Source organism: Capricornis sumatraensis, chromosome 9 (genome assembly GCF_032405125.1).
Source record: "Capricornis sumatraensis isolate serow.1 chromosome 9, serow.2, whole genome shotgun sequence".
In the NCBI taxonomy this organism is placed as follows: Eukaryota; Metazoa; Chordata; class Mammalia; order Artiodactyla; family Bovidae; genus Capricornis; species Capricornis sumatraensis.
This window is the reverse complement of record NC_091077.1, coordinates 22,856,415-22,883,774: the sequence shown is the minus strand read 5'-3', so window position 1 is coordinate 22,883,774 and position 27,360 is coordinate 22,856,415. Positions and strand designations below refer to the sequence as shown.

At 38.8% G+C, this 27,360-nt stretch overlaps 1 protein-coding gene and 1 pseudogene across 5 annotated transcripts in view; one reads left to right on the top strand and one right to left on the bottom strand.

The window, feature by feature from the left end:
• The window catches only part of RAPGEF6 (Rap guanine nucleotide exchange factor 6), a 208,947-nt gene that overhangs the window by 163,056 nt on the left and 18,531 nt on the right, over window positions 1–27,360 (bottom strand). For all 5 annotated transcript variants that reach the window (XM_068979511.1, XM_068979509.1, XM_068979513.1 and 2 more), the window contains exons 2-4: window positions 21,159–21,229; window positions 19,755–19,811; window positions 12,796–12,879 (exon numbers count right to left, since the gene is read on the bottom strand). In XM_068979511.1, coding sequence (XP_068835612.1) covers window positions 12,796–12,879; window positions 19,755–19,811; window positions 21,159–21,229 — 212 coding nt within the window. The remainder of the gene's footprint in view (window positions 1–12,795; window positions 12,880–19,754; window positions 19,812–21,158; window positions 21,230–27,360) is intronic.
• On the top strand, window positions 21,543–22,125 carry LOC138085512 (nucleophosmin pseudogene; annotated as a pseudogene).

The following is a 27,360-nucleotide window of genomic DNA, read 5'->3' as shown; positions in this document are numbered from 1 at the left end:
ATTCTTAAAAGAGATTGAAAAGTTCCTTCTTCCATTTCTCAAAAAAGTTTACATATGTATTGATGTTAATAATAATGCTTCATTAAATATTTCTCTGTGGGGCCGAGCTGGCGTGAGCATTCGAGGCCCATTTCCAGCACTGTCCCACTGGTAGAGCCTCTGGCTGTCCCCAGGAGGGTGAGTTGGTACTAATGGTGAAGTATTAGTGGGTCGGGGCAGCCCACATGGTCCTCGCCCTCCTGCTAAGAGGTCTCCTACCCACCCTTGGGTCCTCCCACCTCCGCTGCTGAGGGCCCCGTGCTCCCCCAGCCTCTCCACAGGGAAGCACTGGTCAACAGGGTGGCTCTCAGAGCCCACTGGCTCTGAGAATTAAGACTGAGTCAACCTGGAACCAAGACTGCTGGAAGAAATATCAATAACCTCAGATATGCAGATGACACCACCCTTATGGCACAAAGTGAAGAAAAACTAAAGAGCCTCTTGATGAAAGTGAAAGGGGAGAGTACGTGTTTAACTACTTGAGTATCGCCGACTCAAGGGACATGAATTTGAGCAAGCTCTGGGAGTTGGTGATGGACAGGGAAGCCTGGCGTGCAGAGTCAGACACGACCGAGTGATTGAACTGAACTGAGTTCTGATAAAAGATCGTTGTCTAAAACATATAAATATCTCTTAAAACAAAGATACAAAAACAAAAACATAATTTAAAAATGGGTGAAAGACCTTAACAGACACTCAAGCAAAGAATGCAAATTAAAGTAACAAGATACACTTTATCAGAAACACCAAAATCCAGATCCCTGACAATACCAAATGCTGCAAAGGACGTGGAGGAACAAGAACTCTCATTCATTGCTGCTAATAATGCAAAATGGTACAGCCACTTTGGAAGACAGTTTGGCAATTTCTTACACAACTAAAAATACTCTTACCATATGATTCTGTAATCATGTTCCCTGGTGTTTACCCAAAGGAGCTGAAAATTTATATCCACAGAAACACTTGTACCTCGATGTTTATAGCAACTATTCACAATTGGCAAAATATGGAGGCAACCAAGATACTCTTCAGCATGTGATTGGATAAACAAACTGTGGTACATTCAGATGACAGACTATTATTCAGTGCTATAAGAAATGAGCTATTAAAAAAAAAAAAGAAATGAGCTATTAAGCTATGAAGAGACACGGAGGAAACGTATTATGTATTTCTAAGTGAAAGAATCCAATCTGAAAACATTATACATGGTATGATTTCAACTATATGACACCGTGGAAAATGCAAACCTATAAAAAAGCCAGGGGTTGGTAGAAAGGTAGAATTCAGAGGAATCTGAGGTCTGGGAAACTACTCTGTATAATACTGTAATGGTGAAAATACAGCTTTATATGTTTGTCCAAACACAAAGAATGTACATTACCAAGAGTGAACCCTGATATAAACTGTCCTTTGGGTGAAGTTCATCACCTCTAACAAATGTACCACTTCTGTGAGAGTAGCTCATAATGGTGTAGACTATGCATGAGCAGGGGCAGAAAGTACATGAAAAATCTGTACACCTTCCACTCCATGGTGTAAACCTAAAACTGCTGTAAAAAATAGTCTATTATGAAATAAACAATAAATAATTTTTAATGAGAATCCTATCAGGATTTATAAAACAAGCATATCCTTACATTCATATGGAAAAACAAAGAACCTAAAATAAGCAAAATCACTCTAAAAATGAACAAAGCTGTAAGACTCACGGTACTGATTTGACAACTTACTACAAGCCACAATCATTAAGGTAGAAGATTAGTACCAAAATAGAAAAATAGTTAAATGAAACAGAGTAAACATTAGTTCAGCAAAAGCAAACAGACATACATATGGTCAACTAATTTTCAACAAAAGCAATTCAATGCCTTCTAAAATGGCACTGGGTCAACCGGCTATTCTTAAGCAAAAACACAAAAAAAAGAGAAACAAAAACAAAACCAAAAATGAAGTCATAATGGACTAGACCAAAATATAATAGCTCAAACTGGAAACCATCCAGAAAAAGTCATAAGAGAAAACTATGCAATTAGGCTAAACAAAGATTTTCTAGATACACCACCAAAATCTAGGTCCTCAAAAGAAAAAAAAACTGAATCTCATGAAAATATAAAACACTCGTGCTTCAGAAGACACTATTAAGAAAAGGAAAAAACAAGCCACAGAAAAAAGAAAATACATGGATATCATATATCTGACAAAGAACTTGTAACTTTTATCTAAAATATCTAAGTTCTTAAAACTTGGTAAAAACAAACAATTAAAAATCATACATCTCATGAAGAACTTATATCTAAAACATAAATTCTTACAACTTAAGACATAATATAAATGAAAAATGGAGAAATGCTTTGAACAGACATTTCAACAAAGGTACAGGAATGCTTAATAAGCACATAAGAGCCTGAACAGTAATAGTCACTATACTAAAATACAAGTTAAAATCACTGAGATAGTTAAACACATACTAGAAGAGTAATAATCAAAAGACTGTCAATACCAAGTGAAGGAGAGGATGCAAAAAATGATATCCATGGTATGTTCTTGGTCAGTATGTAACATAATAGTCATCTTTTAAGCAATTTGGACCTTTCCTCAAAAATTAAATATATATTTATATGACATAGCAATCCTCTCCTACATATTTACAAAAGAAAAAATAAATACACAGCCCATGTAAAGACACGTATTTGAATCTTCATAGCAGCATTATTCATAAAAGCCCCTAAACTAAAACAATAAAATTTCAAACTTTTCATCTTCTCATGAATGGCTAGACAAAATGTGAAATCTTCTTAGAATGAAATACAATTTAACAATTGAAAAAAATACACATGCTACAACTGTTATAGTCTAAAACAGCGATGAACCTCAAAGACATTATGCTAAGTGAAAAATGCCAAAACAAAGACTACTTTTAAATATCTGCACAAGGTATATATTGAGACAGAAAGTCTGTCAGATTTTAACTGCAAAAGAGCATGCAGAACTTTTTCAGGCAAAGGAAGTCTAAAACTATGGTGTACCAATGTATATATTAATCAAATTATTAGAGTAAAAACTTATGGGTGAATTTTATGGTATGTAAATTATACACCAGAAAAGCTAGTTTAAGAAAATTGTCTAAGAATACACAGAAGAGAATATTTACAAACTTGGAATAGGGAAAGATTAGCAGAACATGTTTAAGTACTTCAAATAAATTAGTAGAACACTTAAGTACTTTGGACCTCTCACACTTAAAGAAGTTATCATTGAAAAACAAAAAGGCAAGACATAATCTGGGAAAAATACTAAAGAACTGATGCTTTCAAACTGCGGTGGTGGAGAAGCCTCTTAAGAGTCCCTTGGACAGCAAAAATATTAAACCAGTCCATCCTAAAGGAAATCAACCTGAATATTCATTGCAAGGACTGATGCCAAAGCTCCAATACTTTGGCCACCTCTTGCAAAGAGCCAACTCATTGGAAAAGACCCTGATGATGGGGGAAAGATTGAGGGCAGGAAGAGAAGGGGGTGATGGAGGACGGGATGGTTGGATGGCATCACCTACTCAATGAACTTGAGTTTGAGCAAACTCTGGGACACAGTGAAGGACAGGAAGGCCTGGCATGCTGCAGTCCATGGACTGCAGAGTCTGACATGACTGAGCGACTGAACAGTTAACTACTTCAAATTCAGAATGACAGTGGGTCACAGTTTAAAGGTGAGTTAATACAGGAGTTGCCCGGGAACATAATATACAATGGATCTTTCATACTTCTTATTATCCTCAAGCTGCTGGTTTGAAAGAATGAATGGTCTGCTTACACAGCAACGCACTAAACTTGGAGAGGGCTCTTATAAAAACCAGAGGACTAACTTAAATACTGACTTCAATATTTCAAGTAACAGACCTATAAGAGAATCATAAACTCCTTGGATGAAGATGACTATACCAACCTTACAAATTCATAGAACAGACTTTTGTCCTGAAACAACTGAGTACTGAGAAATTATCCCAGGGGCATTAGCTTCTTTCTGAGCTACTCCTGAGGCCACTGGGCTGGATTTGACTCCATATCTAAACACAGCTTTATTAAAGTTTTGATATGGGCTATTTCAACTGGTATAGGAATTAGAATGCCTTGGGGGCACTTTGGATTAATAAAAAGAACACTTCAGTTTAGTATTAAAAGGGATCTGTGTCCATGGGGGCAGTTACAGACCCAAGCTACAGACCCCATTTCTCCTTACTACCAAGGAGAAATCCGAGTAATTCTACAAAATGAAGGAAAAGATGATTTACTATAAACATGATTTACCAACTGCTCATTCTTCCACGTGTAACTGACAAAGTACAAAAAGGAGAATGTTCCTCCTTACTAACAGAGGTGATGGAGGGTTTGGATCCACAAATGAAATACATGTAATTGAAGCTAAAGTCTGAGTAAAGCAGCCTAACAGTCCTCCCTTACCTGCTGATTTTACTGAGCAGGGGAAGGATAATACCATATTAGTAACGATTCCTGGACAAGAAAAATGAAAATACGTGCCACTAACCCACTACTATTCTTGTGAACAGACATTCTTGGAAGTCTGACCGTAATGTGGAATGTCATCCACGTCTGAACTTCTGGCTACTGTGCTAAGAGAACATAAAGAAAGTCACCGGGGAACCTATAGCTGGAGAAATGTGAACCAGACCTCAGCTCAAGGTAACTCTGCCTGTCCTGCAAGCAAGGCCTGTCCTTTCTTAACTTTGACTTTTTATGGACAAAATTTATGTCTACTAGATCACACTAATTTCACATGTTATCCATTGTATCTGGGGAAGAGTACTGGTTGACATATTTTACTGGAAATTATCTGGACTTTATTAGTCATACCCACTTACTGATAGACTAGGACAAGGCTAGCAAGGGATTGCTATGTGGATCAAGATCTTGCATTTGGGGACCCTAATTATAGGAGAACTCCATCAACTATTGTGAATGGACTATCTTCCCTAAATCCTATGGTTTTTGAAATAGCCCCTTAATTTGTATGTACTGTAACCAATGAGGTAGAAACTACTACTACCTATCAGTTAGGAACCCCTGTTTCCAGATGCCTAACACATGCTGATCATTTGCACTGGAAGAGAACCACCTACTACTGCCCCCTCATGAGAACTCAAGTATTATGGATTCAAACAGTATTCCCTACTCTTTCTGTTCCCAATATTAGCTTCCTCTTAGAACCATTATGGAAGATTTTGCAAGGAACCAAGCAGTTGAAAAATGTCCCAGATACACATAATCATATCTTGATAGAACATTCTGTTCTTACTACTATTGCTATCAGTAAGTTAATGGATGTAGGAACTGATGCACAAAAACATACTTCTCATTCATGGTGGAACTTTTTCTTTACTAAATCCTCTACTGCTCAAAAATTGTTTTCTGCATTATTTAACCCATTACTTGTTTCTCTGATCACTTTATTTCTACTGACTCTCTGGAACTGTTATTTGACTTACAGAATTAAGGAGACTTCTCATGTTACTTGGCTTATTTCTATGCTCTTCAGCCTGAACAACCGTGAGGCCGTCTGTTAAGGAAATTAAAATGGAGGAAGTCTTGTTCAGAAGCGAGAGGGCAGACCTCTGACCTGCTTCTGACCTTCCTGGACAATGCCCATATTCTGTGCCTGCCCATAAGCACAGAAAGTCAGGTGGCACTTTAGATAAGAAAGGGAGTGGGTTTTGGAATTCTTCAGCCCCTGGAAGTCTGGCCAACATCCCTGGGGAATATCAAAATCCTGTGACTCATAAGATTAAACATACAGCACTGTAACAAGGTTAAAGTAAAAGCAGAGCTGCAGTTTTGCTTGTAAACTGATAATGATATCAGTTTGTGGCCTGAGAATATAAATCGAAGCCCCCAAGGCTGCAATTTGAAGTCTCACCCATGGGGTGGATGTACTACCCAGACTGCTGTTAACAAGGGACTTCCCAGCACTGTTCAAGGCTGAATGCAGATTATTTATGCTGGACCTTTTCTATCATGGAGGAGGAATATATTTGTCCTCATTGGAACAAACACATATTCTGGACGTGATTGGCTTTTGCCATCCACAATGCTTCTGCCAGAAGCACTGTCCACAGGCTCACAAAATGTCATCGATAGCCTCAGCACTCTAGATAGCATCATTTTCAATCAAGGTATTCATTTTGCAGCAGCAGAAGTACAGCAATAATTTCTGTCTGTCCCAACAGGCAGAATACATGGATTTCATATTCAAGGCATGGAAGTAACAGTAGTTCTTCTCACTGTTATACTTAATAACTCATTCACAGAATTTGTACTTCCTCTTCCTAAAACTTTGAGCTCTGCTGGTTTTGAGTCTTAGTCCTGCTAGATTATTTCTAGCAGGAAACACAGCAAGTCACTGAATTAGTGACTTCCACCTGGGCACTGAACCGAAAGGCAGAAAAGGGGCTTATTCTACTGGCCTGAGTGATTGATTACAATCACCAAGGAGAAACTGAGTTGCTGCATAAAATGGAGGCCAGCAGAACTACATCTGAAGCCCAGGAGGTTCTTTTGGACTCTGTCCAGTGCTTTCAAGTCCACTATTAAAGTTAGTGGAAAACTAACAGCAACCCCAAGTGGCGGGTGATGGGTGGGGTGGGCAGGGAAGAACCAAACAAGGGATAATTAAGCACCCTTAAGAAATGAAGGTTCTGTGCCCATTATCAGGTAAAGAACCCAGAACAGCTGAAATTCTGGTTGAAGGCAGAAGTACTGAATGGGTGGTAAAAAGAGGAAGCAGATCAACTACGGATTTGTGACCAATGATGGAAACAGGACTATATGTGGTATACATGGTCCGGGGTTGTATATGTTAACCATTTTCTTCTTCCCTCTCTTCCCCGTATCTATTTTATACATAAGTTGTTGGAAGTGAACTTTATAAGGTAGTCTGGAGTTAACAGAATATTCAGAGGCACTGTGATGAAAAGTATAACTAATACAGCGAACACTGACGACTGGGACTGTGCATCCCCTTGTTTCAGGGAGATGGTAAGAATTTCTTTACTTACATGAAGGATAGCTGTATCTTGTTAAATGAAAAGAGAATTGGGTAGAAGCTCAAATGTGTTCAGAAGCATTCATATGAAAACTGAGTAACCAAGGGAGTGGACTGTACCGGGGTCCCCAACCTCTGGCATCTAACACCTGATGATCTGAGGTGGAGCTGATGTAATAATAGAAACAAAGTGCCCAATAAACATAATATGCTTGAATCATCCTGAAACCACCTTCTCCACTCTGGTCTATGGGAAAACTGTCTTGCACAAAATCTGTCCCTGGTGCTAAAAAGGTTGGAAAGCATGGCACTGTACCATTTATTTATTGCCTCTCAAGTTCAAATGTATTTGCTCTCAGTTTCAAATTTACTTTATAATAAAGGATCTGGATTTAATCAAGATTCTCCTTTGGCTGGCTGTTAATATCAAAGCTTCGTCAGTAAAGGGGGCTAGTACAAAGAAACGGCAAATACTTTCCTACGCTTGGCAGGGTAGGTGTGTGTAAGGCAAAGGGAGGTCCCATCTCCAGCCTCAGGACCCATCTGCACCCTGAGTGGGCTGGGGGTCAGGAAGGACTATACTGTTTACCAGTCCTAGTCAGACTTTCTCTCCCTGACATACTTGACCCACTAACCATGGACAGCTCTGGCCCAGAGCAACCAAGTGAACTTTGTCATTAGCTACTGGGCTACAAGCAACATATTCACCAACAAAAGTTCTGAATTTCAGTTTTGGGGAGAAAGCTCCCCTTTCAAGTTTATTCCTTCCTGGGGTACTCTCCCTTAGCACCTTTATTCTTCTTAGTACCTAATTTCTGAAAATTAATAATTCTTTGAAGGGTCCCTGTTCAAATTACCATGTGGTTTCTGTCTATTCACTGATAAAGCAGTAACAGATAGCTTGATATCTAAAGAAACAGTTTATACTTTTATAAACAATATTATTATTCCTCTTATATTCAGTTCAGTCACTCAGTCGTGTCCGACTCTTTGCGACCCCACGAATCGCAGCACGCCAGGCCTCCTTGTCCATCACCATCTCCAGGAGTTCACTCAAACCCACGTCCATTGAGTCGGTGATGCCATCCAGCCATCTCATCCTCTGTCGTCCCCTTTTCCTCCTGCCCCTAATCCCTCCCAGCATCACAGTCTTGTAGTGCTATATTCTATTGATTATCATAATGATGACATCTCAATGGCATTATATTTGCAGAAGCCAAAAATCATTTGTGTTTACTATATGCTAAATCATCTAAATCATAAGATGGCAGAGCAGAAGGTCGTGTGCTCATTTTCTCCTGCAAGAACCTCAAAACTGCAACTGGCTGCTGAACAACCACCGACAGGAGAAAAAGAACTGCAAAAACATAAAATGGTTGTCTCAGGAGGCCTTACAAATAGCTGAGAAAAGAGGAGAAGAGAAAGCCAAAGGAGAAAAGGAAAGATATACCCATCTGAATGCATAGTTCCAAAGAATAGCAAGGAGAGATAAAAAAGCCTTCCTCAGCGATCAGAGCAAAGAAATAGAGGGAAAAAACAGAATGGGAAAAGACTAGAGATCTCTTCAAGAAAATTAGAGATACCAAGGGAACATTTCATGCAAAGACAGGCTCAATAAAGGAAAACAGTATGGACCTAACAGAAGCAAAAGATATTAAGAAGAGGTAGCAAGAATACACGGAAGAACTATACAAAAAAGATCTTAATGACCCAGATAACCATGATGGTGTGATCATTCACCTAGAGCCAGACATCCTAGAATGAAAAGTCAAGTGGGCCTTAGGAGGCATCACTGTGAACAAAGCTAGTGGAGGCAATGGGATTCCAGTTGAGCTATTTCAAATCCTAAAAGATGCTGCTGTAAAAGTGATGCACTCATATGCCAGCAAATTTGGAAAACTCAGCAGTGGCCACAGGACTGGAAAAGGTCAGTTTTCATTCCAATCCCTAAGAAAGGCAATGCCAAAGAATGTTCAAACTACCACACAATTACATTCATCTCAAATGCTAGCAAAGTAACGCTCAAAATTCTCCAAGCCAGGCTTCAGCAATACGTGAACTGTGAACTTCCAGATGTTCAAGCTGGATTTAGAAAAGGCAGAGGAACCAGAGATCAAATTGCCAACATCTGTCAGATCACAGAAAAAGCAAGAGAGTCCCAGAAAAACATCTACTTCTGCTTTATTGACTACACCAAAGTCTTTGACTGTGTGGATCAAAACAAACTGTGGAAAATTCTTAAAGAGATGGGAATATCAAACCACCTTACCTGCTTCCTGAGATATTTGTACGCAGATCAAGAAGCAACAGTTAGAATCGGACATGGAACAAACTGGTTCCAACTTGGGAAAGGAGAACATCAAGGCTGTATACTGTCACCCTGTTTAACTTATATGCAGAGTACATCATGAGAAATGCTGGGCTGGATGAAGCACAAGCTGTAATCAAGATTGCCGGGAGAAATACCAATAACCTCAGAAGCAAAGAGGAACTAGAGAGCCTCCTGATGAAAGTGAAAGGGGAGAGTGAAAAAGCTGGCTTAAAACTCAACATTCAAAAAACTAAGATCATGGCATCCAGTCCCATCACTTCATGGCAAATAGATGGGGAAACAGTGACAGACTATTTTGAAGGGCTCCAAAATCACTGCAGCCATGAAATTAAAAGATGCTTGCTGCTTGGAACGCTATGATAAACTTAGAAAGCATATCAGAAAGCAAAAACATTACTTTGCCAACAAAGGTCCACCTAATCAAAGCTATGGTTTTTCCAGTAGTCATGTATGGATGTGAGAGTTGGACCATAAAGAAAGCTAAGTGCCAAAAAAATGATGCTTTTGAACTGCGGTGTTGGAGAAGATTCTTCAGAGTCCCTTGGACTGCAAGGAGATCAAACCAGCCAATTCTAAAGGAAATCACTTCTGAATATTCATTGCAAGGACTGAGGTTGAAGCCCCAATACCTGGGCCACCTGATGGGAAGAACTGACTCATTAGAAAAGACCCTGATGCTGGGAGAGATTGAAGGCAGGAGGAGAATGGGACGACAGAGAACAAGATGGTTGGATGGCATCACCGACTTGATGGGCATGAGTTTGAGCAAGTTCCAGGAGTTGGTGATGGACAGGGAAGCCGGCACACTGCAGTCCATGAGGGTGCGAAGAGTTGGACACGACTGAGCAACTGAACTGATATGCTATATATTAATCTAGGTTATTTTATTTGTATTGACTCATTTAATCCTAACAATCACCCTCCAATAACCTCTCAAACAAGCATCTCCCAAACACAAAATATAAATCTCCTACACAGGAACTGTTCTCTAAATGACAATTAAATACACTTCTATAATCATCTTTGCTGTGAAGTTGATGGTTCCATTAAAGCATACCATGACTTTGTTTTAAAAATCTCATATTATTGGGAGTTCCCTGGTGGTTCCATGATTAGGATTCGGTGCTTTCGTTGCCATGGGCCCAAGCTAAATACCTGGTCTGGGAACTAATATTCCACGGGCCGAGTGGTACAGCCAAAAAAAAAAAAAAAATTCAAACAAAAAAACAAAACACTAACAAAAAAGAAAACCTCATACTATCCATTATTTAAAACAAACTTCAATGTCTTGATTACAAACTAACAGTGAATCATTGTGGCTGATTAATGGCTTCATAAAGTCATCACAACAAATTCTTAACCACTCATTAACAGCAGAAAAGAGTGATAAAATAGTCAAAAGAACAGTACTAATAATCCTAAAATAGAACTGTAATCCACATCAACCAAGCTTATTCTGTTTCATGAACTAATTCACTCACTACAAAGCACTCAAGTGTCTTTCAGAAACATAGGGGAAAGGAACAACAGCTAAAAGGGTTAAATAAGCAAGAATTATTATGTATTTTATTTGTAAAAATAGTCAACAATATGTTTTATACTACTAGTCAAGAAGTACATATTTAACCAAATATTGATGATAAAGTTTCAAGACTAAAGACATAGCTTTAAAAATGGCCTCAGAACTGAGATGTTCCGTACTATCTATCTAATAGACTGTATCTTGATACTTAAAATATTTTTAAAACTAAATTAATTGAGCTGCAATTAGAAGTCCTACCTTAAAAGCCTAAAAATCTCTTCTCAACATTACTAGGGAAAAGTCACCAAAAAGTTGTATTTTTATGTCACCAAATTATAATTTCAGGCCCCCAAATCTTAACAGACCACATTCTCTAAGAATATTATATCTAATCATCTTGCCAATGACTCTTCTTTTACTTAATAATTCTGGTGATAATTAAAAATTACTTATAAAAGCCAGGCACTGTTCTAAGAGCTATAGATATATAAACTCACTTATTTCCCAAAACTGGCTTATGAAATACATCTTATTATTGTTCCTATTTTAGAAGTGAGGAAACTGAGCCACAAGGCGAATAAGTAAGTAACCCAAAAAGCAGTAAAGCAAAGCGATGAACTCAAGCAGTCTAGCTCTAAAATACCAACTTGTACAAACTTCCACTGACAAGTATGAGTAGTAGCTTGCTATAACCTCATAAAACACATAAGTGGGTACTATTAGTATCCTTATTTACACAGGAAAACTAAAATTTGTCCAGACTCAAACATCTAATAAGTGACAGAATCAAGACACTAGCCAAACTCCCATTAGTCTAAAAGCTGATTTCTTAACTATAAAGCTATACTGCCTCCCTACAACTAAGATCAATGAATCCATGAAACATCAGATAAATGATATCAAATCTCAAATAATACAATAATATGTCATGGGATAAACAAAAGATTACACCCCAGACACAGATGAAAGAGGAGAGTCAAAGAGCTGGCTTAAAATTCAACACTCAAAAAACTAAGATAACGGCAACTGGTCCCATCACTTCATGGAAAATAGATGGGGAAACAATGAAAACAATGACAGACTTCATTTTCCTGGTCTCCAAAATCACTGTAGATGGTGACTGCAGCAATGAATTTAAAAGATGCTTGCTCCTTGGAAGAAAAGTGATGACAAACCTAGACTACTAAAAAGCAGAGACATTACTTTGCCAACAAAGGTCCATCTATTCAAAGCTATGGTTTTTCCAATAGCCATGTATGGATGTGAGAGTCGGACCATAAAGAAGGATGAGTGCTGAAGAATTGATGCTTTTGGACTGTGGTGTGGGAGGAAACTCTTGAGAGTCCTGTGGACAGCAAGGAAATCAAACCAGTCAATCTGATAGGGAATCAATCCTAAATATTCATTGGAAGGACTAAGGCTGAAGCTCCAATACTTTGGCCACCTGATGCGAAGAGCCGACTCATTAGAAAAGACCCTGATACTGGGAAAGATTGAAGGCAGGCAGAGAACAAGTGAGATGGTTGCATGGCATCACTGACTCAATGGACATGAATTTGAGCAAGCTCCAGGTGGGGGATGGTGAAGGACAGGGAAGCTGGCGTGCTACAGTCCATGGGGTCACAAAGAGTCAGACACAACTGAGCCACTGAACAACATACTCCAGAAATATGAACTATCAGTTGATTCTTGCCAAGTACTTCGTGTAGTATCAAAAGGCAAAGACATCTATAAAATGTATCATTTACTAAGAGAAAATACATATTCTACATAAAATAGTTTAACATAAGAAATAAAACATTTGTAAACTTTGTCTATCAAATACACTAAGCGGCCAATGTAAACATACCTGCAAGGAGGCAAAACCATGGAGTCTTTCATAAGCACAGATCCAGAAAGCAGGATATACCAACATCTGGCAATAGTTTCTGAACTGTTTAAGTGAATAAATAGATGAGTAAATAAAGATACATATTCAAGTGTATATATGAATACAAAATACAAAACATGAAAAAAATTCAAGTATTATTATAAGTAGTTAAAAATTAACAGTCCTTGGAAATTTCGCTTATCGCCAAAGTTTTCATACAGACCGTGTTCACATCTTACATAATAACTATCCTAAGGTACAGGTTTCAGAAATACATCTTTTTTTGGTTCTTCATTATTAACTTATATCAGTAACTTTGCATTCCTCATTTTTGTGTATTGGATCACCATATTTGATGAAGATCAACTCAAACAGTATACTAGATGTACATATTAAAAAGTTCTATTTCTGATAAGTTTAACGTATATTAAGGACAGTATTGTTTTGAATTCACATCAATGTTCCATCTTCATGTTCAACTATAATATGGGTCATAATGATCTACTTCTTTCACTTAAATTCTATTCTGACATTAAAAAAATGTCTACCCAACCTTTCATTTTATGTGTTTCTGAAGGATAAAAAATATCCGATGACTTGAGTTCATCATCAGTTTTAGTTCAGTTAAATCACCAATGGAAACCCAGAATACCATTAGATGTTAAGTTCATAATCTAATCATTTTGTCTTTCATATATTTTAAATTTGCCATACCTACAACTTCAATTAATTCCAATATGTAGACAATTCTTAATTTTATATAAAAGAAACATTCCCTCTGAGCTGGAGAACTGTAGCTATTGATATGTCAACTTGCAACTCAACCTCAACATGTTCAAAATCTACCTATCATTTCCCTCAAGCTTGATTTTTTTCTAGGGTTCTCTGTTCTCAGTGAATAATATCATTCATCGTCCAGAAATCTAAGCATCCAAACCATTCTCACAACACCCAGAGTGAGCTTTCCAGGTAAATCCTATTGCTTACCATGAGAAGGAAAAATTAACATCAACTTTCCAGAAGATATTTTAAAGTTCTTAGTATCCCTCCCCTCTGTCTTCACTGAGGGAAAATACAAATGGCGGAAAGTCTCCTACTTAAAGTTCTTTGTTTGGAAATTCCTTCTAATTCTTTTGAAATATGACTTTCATACAATCATAAAGGAATTAAAATCAATAAAAGAAAAATTTGCCCAAATCAACACATAAGAAAGTTACGATTAAATGCTACCACAAGTCTCCAATTTTTATCTCTTTACTGAAACAGTCACAGAGTTGTCAGTAAATTCTACTATAAATACAAGAAAACTCCTGATGTTCACTCCTAACACCAAGAGAGCCATGCCAGCTCGTCAATCAGAAACCGTTCAGACCTTGCAGAGAACTCCACCATTCGAGCACAGTTTGGCACTGTATATGATGAGTAAACATAAGGAAAGTGAAAGTTTTTAAACATGGGTCCACCGATCTCCTTTCTTTGTGCAAGTGAATAAATCTACAATAACCTAGCCTGGCGAAAAGTGCCATACATAATCTTGACAGATTTTACTCCTGCAAAGGCTTCACACTGCTCCTAAAATAAAGAACAAAAACTATTACGGTGGCCTCTACCTACCTCTCTCCAGATCTCTCTCTTCCCATTTCCTCCTCTCTGCTGGTGGCACTGAGCATAGTGGTTTATCTTCACTTTTTCTATCATGCTGCTTCCCAGTTAAGGTCAACTATAATGCATTTTTTCCTCTGCTTCCACTAATCTCTGAATTTAAACTCTTTAATTTACATATTCATTTTTCTAAAAATTCTTTGGTTTATGATTAGCCAGATAGATTTGGATAATTCTTAATATTAATTTTTAAACAGTTTAACTGAGGTATAATCTACAAACCATAAATTCACCATTTTAAGTATATGATTCAATGCTTATTATGAAGCTGAAAAGGACTGTGCAAACATCCTCACAGGGAGACCCCTCATGCCTTGTTTGCAGTCTATCCCTGCCCCAGGTAAACAATAATCTGCTCTGTCTCTACAGATTTCTATTCTGGATAGTTCATGCAAATAGAATCATGTAATGTGATGCTTCTAACATACATCTTCCATTTAGCATAATTTGTCTGAGCTTTGTCCATGTTGTAGTATTTATCACTTTATTCGCTTTTACTGACAAATAGTATTCCACTAACCAGATGCAGAGCATTTTATCTACCCATTCACTGGACAATTTCCAGTTTTAGGCTACAATGTATATTGCTACTAAGAAAAAACATCTGTGTACAGTCTCTGTACGCACATTTTCATATTTCCTTGGTAAACATATAAAGGCGGAATTACTGGGTTACATGGTAATATTTTAAGAAACTGCCAAACCATTTCCTAAACTGGCTTTGTTGACACTTGGGATTGTCATATATCTGTACCACAAATACAGGACAACCCCAGGTGTCAACAAATCCTAATCAAAACTTGTTACTGTCTACCTTTTTGACTATAGCTATTTTTCAAAATTTGTTTTTAACTGAAGTAATATTGGTTTATCAGTTCAGTCGCTCAGTCGTGTCCGACTCTTTGTGACCCCATGAATCACAGCACACCAGGCCTCCCTGTCCATCACCAACTCCTGGAGTGCACTCAGACTCACGTCCATCAAGTCAGTGATGCCATCCAGCTATCTCATCCTCTGTCGTCCCCTTCTCCTCCTGCCCCCAATCCCTCCCAGCATCAGTCTTTTCCAATGAGTCAACTCTTCGCATGAGGTGGCCAAAGTATTGGAGTTTCAGCTTTAGCATCATTCCTTCCAAAGAAATCCCAGGGCTGATCTCCTTCAGAATGGACTGGTTGGATCTCCTTGCAGTCCAAGGGACTCTCAAGAGTCATCTCCAACACCACAGTTCAAAAGCATCAATTCTTCAGCGCTCAGCCTTTTTCGCAGTCCAACTCTCACATCCATACATGACCACAGGAAAAACCATAGCCTTGACTAGATGGACCTTTGTTGGCAAAGTAATGTCTCTGCTTTTGAATATGCTATCTAGGTTGGTCATAACTTTTCTTCCAAGGAGTAAGTGGCTTTTAATTTCATGGTTGCAGTCACCATCTGTAGTGATTTTGGAGCACCAAAAAATAAAGTCTGACACTGTTTCTACTGTTTCCCCATCTATTTCCCATGAAGTGATGGGACTCGATGCCACGATCTTCGTTTTCTGAATGTTGAGCTTTAAGCCAACTTTTTCACTCTCCACTTTCACTTTCATCAAGAGGCTTTTTAGTTCCTCTTCACTTTCTGCCATAAGGGCAGTGTCATCTGCATATCTGAGGTTATTGAGATTTCTCTTGGCAATCTTGATTCCAGCTTGTGCTTCTTCCAGCCCAGCGTTTCTCATGATGTACTCTGCATAGAAGTTAAACAAACAGGGTGACAATATACAGCCTTGACATACTCCTTTTCCTATCTGGAACCAGTCTGTTGTTCCATGTCCAGTTCCAACTGTTGCTTCCTGACCTGCATACAGATTTCTCAAGGGGCAGGTCAGGTGGTCTAGTGTTCCCATCTCTTTCAGAATTTTCCACAGTTTATTGTGATCCACACAGTCAAAGGCTTTGGCATAGTCAATAAAGCAGAAATAGATGTTTTTCTGGAACTCTCTTGCTTTTTCCATGATCCAGTGGATGTTGGCAATTTCATCTCTGGTTCCTCTGCCTTTTCTAAAACCAGCTTGAACATCAGGAAGTTCACGGTTCACGTATTGTTGACGCCTGGCTTGGAGAATTTTGAGCATTACTTTACTAGCACGTGAATATTGGTTTATAGCACTGTGTGTTTCTATTTCTGTATATCCTACAGCATGCTCACCATCACAGAAACACACAGTGATATTGGTTTACAGCACCCTGTGTGTCTATTTCCGTATATCCTACAGCATGCTCACCATCACAAGTTTACTTTCCACCTATTACCATACATGTGATCCCTTTTACTCATTTTGAACCCCTGCAACTGTAGCTATTCTACTGCGTTTAAAGTGGTATCTCAGATTAACTTTCTGTACGTAAATACTCTGCACCATTTATTGAAAAAACTGTGCCTTCCCAACTGAAATGCTTTAGTACCTTCATCAAAAACTGTTCACTGGTGGTTCCTTTTTAATACTCAGTTGTGTTATACCCACATTGTGTGCATATAGCTTAGCTACCTAGCTAGAGGTCCATTTTAAAAAAAAGCAGAGACTATTTATAAATATAGGTTATTTTTGGGCTCTTAATTCTGTTCCATTTATCTATAAATCTATACTTTTCCTTGATAGCTCTTATATATGTGTAGTTATTTTAATGAACTTTTTCTCCTCCATTATATGCTAGACTCTAAGGACAAATCTCATATCTTTTCACCATTTTATACCAGCCTAAGCATAATATAAATAAACATTTACTAATAAGTTAATGAATCAACAACTGAACAAATAAAACTATAAAAATCCATATGAATCCAGAAAATACTTAGAAATAATGATAAATGCAACATGCAATGAAACACTGTATTCAATACCAGAAAAGGCAGAGGAACCAGAAGTCAAACTGTCAACATTTGCTAGACCACAGAGAAAGCAATGGAATTCCAGAAAAACATCTATTTCTACTTAATTGACTATGCTAAAGGCTTTGACTGTGTGGGTCACAAGGAACTGTGGAAAATTCTTAAAAAGTTGGAAGTACCAGACCATTTTACGTGTCTCCTGAGAAATGTGTATGCAGGTCAAGAAGCAAGTTAGAACTGGACATGGAACAAAGGACTGGTTCAAAACTGGGAAAAGAGTATGAGAAGGCCACATATTGTCACTCTGCTTATTTAACTTATATGCAGAGTACATCACAGGAAATGACGGGCTGGAGGAATCACAACTAGTATCAAGACTGTCACAAGCTGGAATCAAGATAGCCAGGAGACACATGAACAACCTCAGATATACAGATGATACCACTCTAATGTCAGAAAGTGAAGAAGAACTAAAGAGCCTATTAATGAGGATGAAAAGAGAAGAGTGAAAAAGCTGCCTTAAAACTCAACATTCGAAAAACTAAGATGATGGCATTCAGTCCCATCACTTCATGGCAAACAGAAGAGGAAAAGTGAAAGCAGTGACAGACTGTATTTTCTTGGGCTCCAAGATCACTGCAGACCATGACTACAGCCATGAAATTAAAAGATCCTTGTTCCTTGTAAGGAAAGCCATGACAAACCTAGACAGCATATTAAAAAGCACAGACATCCCTTTGCTGACAAAGGTCCATACAGCCAAAGATGGTTTTTCCAGTAGTCAAATACGGACATGAGAGCTGGACCATCAAGAAGGCTGAGCAGTGAAAAATTGATGCTTTTGACTTGGTAGTGCTGGAGAAGACTCTTTAGAGTCCCTTGGACTGCAAGGAGATCAAACCAATAAATCCTGAAAGAAATCAACTCTCAATATTCACTGGATGGACTTATGATAAAGTTCCAATACTGTGGCCACCTGATGCGAACAGCCAACTCATTAGGAAAGACCCAGATGCTAGGAAAGACCGAAGGCAAAAAGAGAAAGGCATGGCATTAGATGACAAGGTTAGATAGCATTACTGACTCAATGGACATGAATTTGAACAAACTCCAGAAGACAGTGCGGGACAGAGGAGCCCAGCGTGCTGCAGGCAATGGAGTTGCAAAGAGTTGGATAGAACTTAGTGACTGAACAACAGCAACAAATCAGCTGCATACCTAAAATAAAAGAGGTCCCTGGTGCCAAAAACTATGGAAGAAAAACAGAGAAGAATTATCTTCATAATCTGAGGAACGTAAAGATTTTGTTTTTTTAAATAGGACATGAGATGCACTAATCACAAGGGAAAAAACAAAGAATCTCTTTTCTTCAAAAGATGCCATTAATGGAATAAAAAAAGCAAGCCACACAATGGAAGAAGACATTTGCAACTTGTGCACCCAACAAAGGACTTAGATACAGCATTCATAAAAATTCTATACAAACTGATAGAAATAAGATAGCCCAATTAAAAAATTCAAAAACATGAAACAAGATTTCAGAAAATAGCTATTCAAACAGACTATAAGAATAGGAAAATCATTCATCATCATTGAGCAGGAAAACAAAAAATAAAATCACGATGAGATAACAAAATGAAATATGTATTTGATTCTAATTCACTAGAATCTTCTAAATTTGAGCACATGTATTTCCAATGCTTATTCCTAAGAATATTCCCCAAAGGAATGAGTACATAAGGGTACAAGAAGACATGAACAAAATATTCATAGAAACTATTTATGATAGGAAAAATACTGTAAACAACCCAAATATTTATTATTAGTGGGAAAGTTAAATTATTGTTTTCACATAATTGTATACTGTAAAGCACTGAAAAAGAATAAATGCAAAAACATGGAAGAATCGACATCTGTGACGTATATAAAGCCTGACCAAAAGGTTTTGTGTGAAATTCTATATGAATTTTTGTATGAAATTCAGAGACAAAACTAATCTAAGGTGACAGCCATCAGAGCTAGACTATCTTCCCAAGATGGCTGACTGAGCCCTCTGCAAAGCTAGCATGTGCTGTGCCTTCACTGCATAGTAGCCACACATAGTAGTGTGCTGTTTATTGAACTTTATTGCACTTACTTCTTCCCTGAGCTCTCTGTATGTTATATTTCACAGTTCAGGAATGTATTTCAATCTCTTCCACAGAAACTTTCAGAATCAAATGAGTTTCCCTGCTAATAGTCCAAAGTTGAAACACTGTTAAGTTAATTAAGAAGTGAAGTGAAGTCGCTCCGTCGTGTCCAAGTCTTTGCGACCCCATGGACTGTAGTCCACCAGGCTCCTCTGTCCATGGGATTTTCCAGGCAAGAGTACTGGAGCGGGTTGCCATTTCCTTCTCCAAAATACTTACCAAAAAAGAACTTGATTGCCACTGTATCTCTCATAGCGTGCTCTTGTAGACATCAATCTATTTTTTAAAAAGCAAAAAATTTTAAAATTACCTTAAATTGTTTTAATAATTGTTAACAGCTACCACAACAGAAAGTTATCAGACCTACCACTGAGTTTTTCACTAGAGTTTAAACATATAAACATCACACACATACAAATCTGTTTAATAAATACAAATTTGCTTACATTTAAAAATACTCTATTACTAACATTCTAGTTTTCAATTTTCTTTTTTCTTCTTGATACACTTATTTGACATATACTAACATCTGAATTGATGCTTTTCAACTGTGGTGTTGGAGAAGACTCTTGAGAGTCCCTTGGACTGCAAGGAGATCCAACCAGTCCATTCTAAAGGAGATCAGCCCTGGGAGTTCTTTGGAAGGAATGATGCTAAAGCTGAAACTCCAATACTTTGGCCACCTCATGCGAAGAGCTGACTCACTGGAAAAGACTCTGATGCTGGGAGGGATTGGGGGCAGGAGGAGAAGGGGACAACAGAGGATGAGATGGCTGGATGGCATCACCAACTCGATGGACATGAGTTTGGGTGAACTCCGGGAGCTGGTGATGGACAGGGAGGCCTGGTGTGCTGCGATTCATGGGGTCGCAAAGAGTCGGAAACGACTGAGCGACTGAACTGAACTGAACATCTGAATAATGTTACACAGAAAACAGAAAATAATAAATCCTAAACAGTCATAGTTTAGCAATTTGGTCCATAGTCAGAAACTTAAAGAACAGCCAGAAAAGTTATGGTTGAGCTGGCCATTGGAAAGAAAACACAGTTTAATCAAAATTTATGCAAAGTTATAACAGTTAGTACTTACAGCACTCAAAAGTGCTTTTACAAATATAATCACAATGATACAAGGTGGCAAGAGAGTGAACTCATTTTATAGAACAGAAAAATGAGGTTCAGAAAGTTCATGGGTACTGTCCATAGGAGCTTATACCCAATCAAGAGTCTCGCTCCTTCTACTTTAATAAAATACCGCATCATACCAAGTCCATCTTAAGCATTTTATATAATAAATATCAATACAAAGTACAAAAAGAAAACAGTTCTGTTTTCTCTAGATGGCACAGACTGAGCACTGTACATTGCTTTAAATATTCTCATTTAATCCTCAAAATGTTGTAACAAAGTTAATCTTTTTATCCCTATTTTATGGAAGACTAAACTATAGCTTAGATGTTAAGACTTGCTCAAGGTCCCCTGACTAAGAAAAACTGGAATGAGAAAGGCCAATTGCTATGCATAGCCTATAAAAAGCCCCTAAATGATTTGGCCCCTGCAACTATCTATCTGAACTCATTTGAATAAACCTCTTAGCACACGCTCTCAGAGCATCACACTTACCGAAGCTGATGTTCCCTGAGATTTGATAATATTTCCATTCCATGAAGATAAGAATAAATAGTATTTAAGTCCTGTAAAACAGAGAAGATTTTAGATTAGTAACTTTGAATACTTCTAAAAAAATTTTCCCTGGTGTGATTCTGGCCTGTGTGGCTGTTTTCCTCAACAGTAGTTGTTTATTTCCATCTGGCTTCTCTCCCACCTAAGTGCATGCCTCCAACCCATGGACATGAACCCCTTAAGGCCCAGAACTATCTTTTTGGTTGTGAACTAAAGGCTGACAAAGACTATCACTTTAAGGTGGATAATGATGAAAATGAGCACCAGTTATCTTTAAGAATGGTCAGTTTAGGGGCTGGTGCAAAGGATGACTGCACAGTGCTGATGAATCATGAAGGCAGTCCAATTAAAGTAACACTGGCAACTTTGAAAGTGTCTATATAGTCAAAGGTTTCCCTTGGGGGCTTTGAAATAACACCACCTGTGGTCTTACAGTTGAAGTGTGGTTCAGGGCCTGTGCATATTAGTGGACAGCACTTAGTAGCTATGGAGGAAGATGCAGTCAGAAGATGAAGAGGAGGAGGATGTGAAACTCTAAGTATATCTGGAAGGCGCTCTGCCCCTGGAAGTGGTAGCAAGGTTCCCCACAAAAAAGTAAAGTTTGCTGCTGAAGATGATGATGAAGATGGTGATGGTTGACAACTTTGATGAGGAAGCTGAAGAAAAGGCTCCAGTAAAGACATCTGTATGAAATATTCCATCCCAAAATGCACAAAAATTAAACCAGAATGGAAAAGACTCAAAACCATCAACACCAAGATTAAAAGGTCAAGAACCCTTCAAAAAAAAAAAAAAAGAGAGAGAGAGAGAGAAAATTCCTAAAACATTGAAAGGACCTAGCTCTGTAGAAGACATTAAAGCAAAAATGCAAGCAAGCGAACAATCTTGGGCAGTACTGGTAAATTAAACCCAACCACGCTCCCTTCCAAGCTGGAAGCAATTTCTTGATCTCCTAAAACTCTTCTGACTGCTGTGATTCAGTGAACCTTACACTTTGCTTTCTATTATTTGTGCAACTGCCTCACTTCTGACCATGTTTTAATCACCTTTGCATTTCCCTAGCTGCTCAATAAATATTTAATCAAAAAATTAAAAATATAATAGAAAGAAAAGAAGTCACTCAGTCATGTCCGACTCTTTGCAAGCCCATGGACTATAGCCTACCAGGCTCCTCCATCCATGGAATTTTCCAGGTAAGAGTACTGGAGTTGGTTGCCATTTCCTTCCCCAGGGGATCTTCCCAACCCGGGGATCAAACCCAGGTCTCCCACATTACAGGTAGACACTTTACCATCTGAGCCACCAGGGAAGCCCTATATACATATATATACACACACACACACACCCCCAGTGAATAGTGAAGTCGCTCAGTCGTGTCCAACTTTTTGCAACCCCGTGGACTGTAGCCTAACAAGCTTCTCTGTCCATGGGATTCTCCAGGCAAGAATACTGGAGTGGGTTACCATTTCCTTCTCCAGGGGATCTTCCCGACCCAGGGATCAAACCCGGGTCTCCCGCATTGGAGGCAGACGCTTTAACCTCTGAGCCACCAGGGAAGCCCCTGTATGTGTGTGTGTGTGTGTATATATATATATATGTATAAAATATATATATAATGATATCCCACAATTATGTAAGCTACAACCACTTATGACACAATTGTTACCATGGAAGAGTCACAAAAATCTCTGAATAACAACAGATCTGAAAAGGTTGAGAATTCCCTCAACTCATACAGGAACCCCTCCTCAGCATGGCTGACAATGCCAGAAATCAAAAATTCACTATTTCATACCAAGGTCTATTTCACTTTGAAACATATGTAATCTTTCTTCTTTAGTGACCTTCAAACATTCGAAAAGTTGTCCCATCCTCTTAAATCTTTTTTTTTAACCTCCAGATAACACAGTCTCAGTATATGCAGGTTCCAGATCTTTAAGCATCCTAACTGATCTCCTCTGTGGAGATGACTCTGCTTGTTCTTACTCCTCTTAAAATATGGCTTTCTTAAAAAAAAAAGTCTCTTTCAAACAGACTGAAGGGGCTTACCAGGTGGGGCATTGGTCAAGAACCTGCCTGCCAATGCAGGAAATGCAGCAAATGCAAAAGATGTGGGTTCAACCCCAGGTGGGGAGGGTCCCCTGGAATAGGAAATGGCAACCCACTCCACTATTCTTGCCTGGAAAATCCCACAGACAGAGGAGCCTGGAGGGCCAGTCCATGGGGGTCACAAAGAGTTGGACCCAACTAAGCATGCACGCACACACGACACAGCGTTATTAGTCAAGTGAAGTGTTAGTTGCTCAGTCATGTTCTTTTTTCTCTGAAAGAACTGGGAAATGTGTCTCTAGCCCTTATTCAGATCATTAGATATTAATAAGTCCAGGTTAATACAGAGGTACAGTATAACTTCTGCTAAGTGCAATGGCATAGCAAAAGGAAAATGTAGAAGCAGAGACTATTCCTGACAGAACACAGGATTTTACTACAGAATGCTAGTGCACAGCGATTACAAATAAGTTTAAATTCCTTAGGAAAAAAATGTACTTCCTTATTTTCTTACAAGGAGTAATGTCTTTATACCAAGGCAGACTGCTCCCAAACACCACCCTCCCTCTTACTGACATGTAACTATCCAAGAATTATCAGATGACAAAGAAGAAAAAGAAGACACAACAGCTTTTTTCCCAACTAAGAAAACATGCAACTAAGACAACAAGAAGTCCTAAGGAAAAAAGCAATAATCTCTGATTCCAAAGATTACAACTGCCAATTAACCATGATGGATTCCATGACTACACATATCGCTGTTAAACCCTTAGCAAAATAAGAGTGAAAAAGATTTTTAAGTATATTTTTTTAAAAAAGAGACATGAACAGATTAAAAGAGGAAGCTAACAAATTAGTCTATAGACCTAAATAAGGTCTATAAAATTCTATAAGACAGCAGATGGAGCAGTGATATGACAAACTGTACTTTCAAAGAGGGCTACAATGACAAGTCTTATCCCATATGCTCTTTTGCAATGAGACTTTGTCACCCCCTCATCAAAACTGACAACTAGGCACCCTCCCCATGGATCTGAGTTTGGTCCTGTAATTTGTTCTGATTCAAAGAATGTGGTAGAAATGAGGTTGTGTAACTTCTAAGATTCAAATACCCTGAGACCATCAACATTGTGAGGAAGCCCAAAATAGCCTCACTGAGAGAAAAAGGCCAATGGAACAGCACCAAAGTACCCGATATGGGATTCTTTCTGAGACCAGACCAGCTGAATGGAACTAAGAGAATGATCAAAGTCAAGGTTCCATGGGGCAAAAGAAATAACCTCCCAGCCAAAACCTTCTGAGTTGGGATAATAAGCAGAGTACTGGCAAAAGTCTGGTTCACAGTGAGCTCTCACTGAGCCTGCAGACCCACCCTAATAGTCTCTCTCCACTCCCAAAGTTTATAACTAGATTTATACAACTGGCAGTTAGAATAACCCTCACAAAGGATCGTATGAGTAAAAGCTGTCATGGTGGAAAGGGCTAAGTAGACCCTGTGTGCATGCATGCTAAGAAGTCGCTTCAGTCATTTACAACTCTGTGTGAGACCCTATGGACTGTAGCCCGCCGGGTTCCTCTGGCTGTGGGATTCTCCAGGCAAGAGTACTGGAGTGCACTGCTGAGCCCTCTGCCAGGGGATCATCCCTACCAGGGATCAAACCTCTCTCTCTTGGTCTACCTGCACTGGCAGGTGAGTTCTTTACCACGAGCACCACCTGGGAAGCCCTCTGAAACTGCCCATTTCCCAGAACAAGACAGTAAATAAAAGACAATATTGCTTATCCAAAGGGGCAAAGGAGCAAAGACTAATGCCACCAGTAAAGACTTTAAAGTAGGCAGGGTGCCGGTACTTCCCATGCATAATCTGCAAAAAGCAGATAGGTCCTAAAAAATGACTACAGACTGCCAGACACTTAACCAAATTTAAGCCCTGGGCACAACTGCAAGTCCCAAACATAATACTGTTGAAGGAACTGTTTAATTAAGCTTCGGGTGTTGATTTGGTCAATGTATTCCTTTCCATTCCAGTTAGTAAAGTAAAAAGTACAAAAAACAGCAACTGTGTAGAACCATATTAATTTACAGTTTTGCCTACGGGCTATTTTAACTTTCTCAAGTTTCTGTCGTAATATAACCTGAAAACATCCAGACCACCTGACACATATACATATTTTGCTCACTGGACAGAACCAACAAGAAAATAAGCGAGAGGTACCTGGTATTGTGGAGTCTTGGAGAACACACTCAACTCCAGAAAGTGAGATATTAATTCTATGAGGGCTCCAAGACCTGCAACTTTAATGTCTCAGGGGTGCAGTGGTCAAGAGCATTACAAGACATCCGTCCAAAGTGAAATACAAATTGATGAGACTTAAGCTTTCATTCAAGGTGGAAAAAAAAGAGGCTGGACTTACCTTCCAACTAAAACTACAAAAAGTCATAATAAATAAATAAAACAACATTTTTCAAGAGATAAAGACATCAATTTAAAAAACAGAAAAAAAGACAGTGACACTTCAAGAGAGGGGAAAAAAATGCTTGGTGGTGTCTTGAGAAGAGGGATTCCCAGTGGCTGAGTGGTAAAGACTCTGCCTGCAATATGGGAGACCTGGGTTCGATCCCTGGGTCGGGAAGATCCCATGGAGGAGGGCAGGGCAACCCACTCCAGTATTCCTGCCTGTAGAAACCCATGGAGAGAGGGGCCGGGCAGGCTACAATCCATAGGGTCACAAAGAGTCAGACATGACTGAAGTGACTGAGCACATCTTGAGGATTACCTGGCCACCAGGGAGGAGAATGTAGCTGAAGTTTGCAGAGCAGGACAGAGGAAGTGCATCCTATACAGAAAGACTGTTCTGCAAACTTACAGAGGGTTTCACTTGAGTCTTAGGTTGAGTACCAACCATTTTAAGCACAGGAAGAAATTTCTGAATTCAGGGAAAGAATCACCTTAAGGGATTAGAATAGTGGTCCTCAATCAAGACTGATTTTGCTCCTTGGGCGACAGTTATGTCTGGAGACATTTGGGACTGTCATCATTTTTGAAGGGGTAGGGGAAGTGCTCCTAGCATCCACTGACCATAAGCCAGAGGTGCTGCTAAATATCCTGTGATGCCCAAGACAAAGCCTTAGAATAAAGAATTCTCTGCACCAAAACAATAGTTCTCAGGTTGAAATTTCCTGGATTAGAGGAACAATACCCAAAACTCACACTGGAACCACAAGAGTTGCTACTCCCACCAGGGAGACTGAAAAAATCTCATAATTCCGAACACATTTAGTAGAATACTCAGGAGCCTTTGGATTCAGTATTGGGGCAAAATTAATGCCTCATTAAATGCTACTCTGGTGCTACACAGCATAGTTCAAAAAACAGCCCCAAAAGGGTCAAAAGAATTTCCAAAGTACTTAACTCTGCCCCAGAAAAATATTTACAAGAAATAAAAAATACCTAGCACATAAAAAAGTAAACTTCACAATCTCTGGTAGTCCATCAAAGATCATCAGGCATGCAAAGAAACAGGAAAAATGACCCATAATGAGGAAAAAAAACCAAAATCAACTTGGTAATTATCAAATAACAGAATTCATACAAAAAGACATTTAAAAACTTATTAAAACTATACTCCTTATGTTCAGGAAAATATAGAAAAGATCAACCATATAAGAAGGGGTATTAAAAAAAACTCCAGGACTTCCCTGGTGGTCCAGTGATTAAGAATCTGCCTGCCAAAGCAAGGCAGATGGGTTCAGTCCCTGGCCCTGAAGATTTCACATGCCATGGAGCAACTACTGAGCCACAATTACTGAGCTCACGCTTTAGAGCCTGTGAGCTGCAGCTACTGAAGCTTGTGCACCCCAGAGCTAGTGCTCTGCAACAAGAAGCCCGTGCACCACAGCTAGAGAGTAGGCCCCACACGCCCCAACTAGAGAAAGCCCAACGGCAGCAACAAAGACCCAGTGCAGGCAAAATAAATTAATTTTTTAAAAACCAAGGGGAAGGAAATCAAAATGGCAGATTAGGAGGAGTCTGAACTCACCTCCCCCAACGAACACATCAAAAATATCTATTTACATGGGGAACAATTCTCAC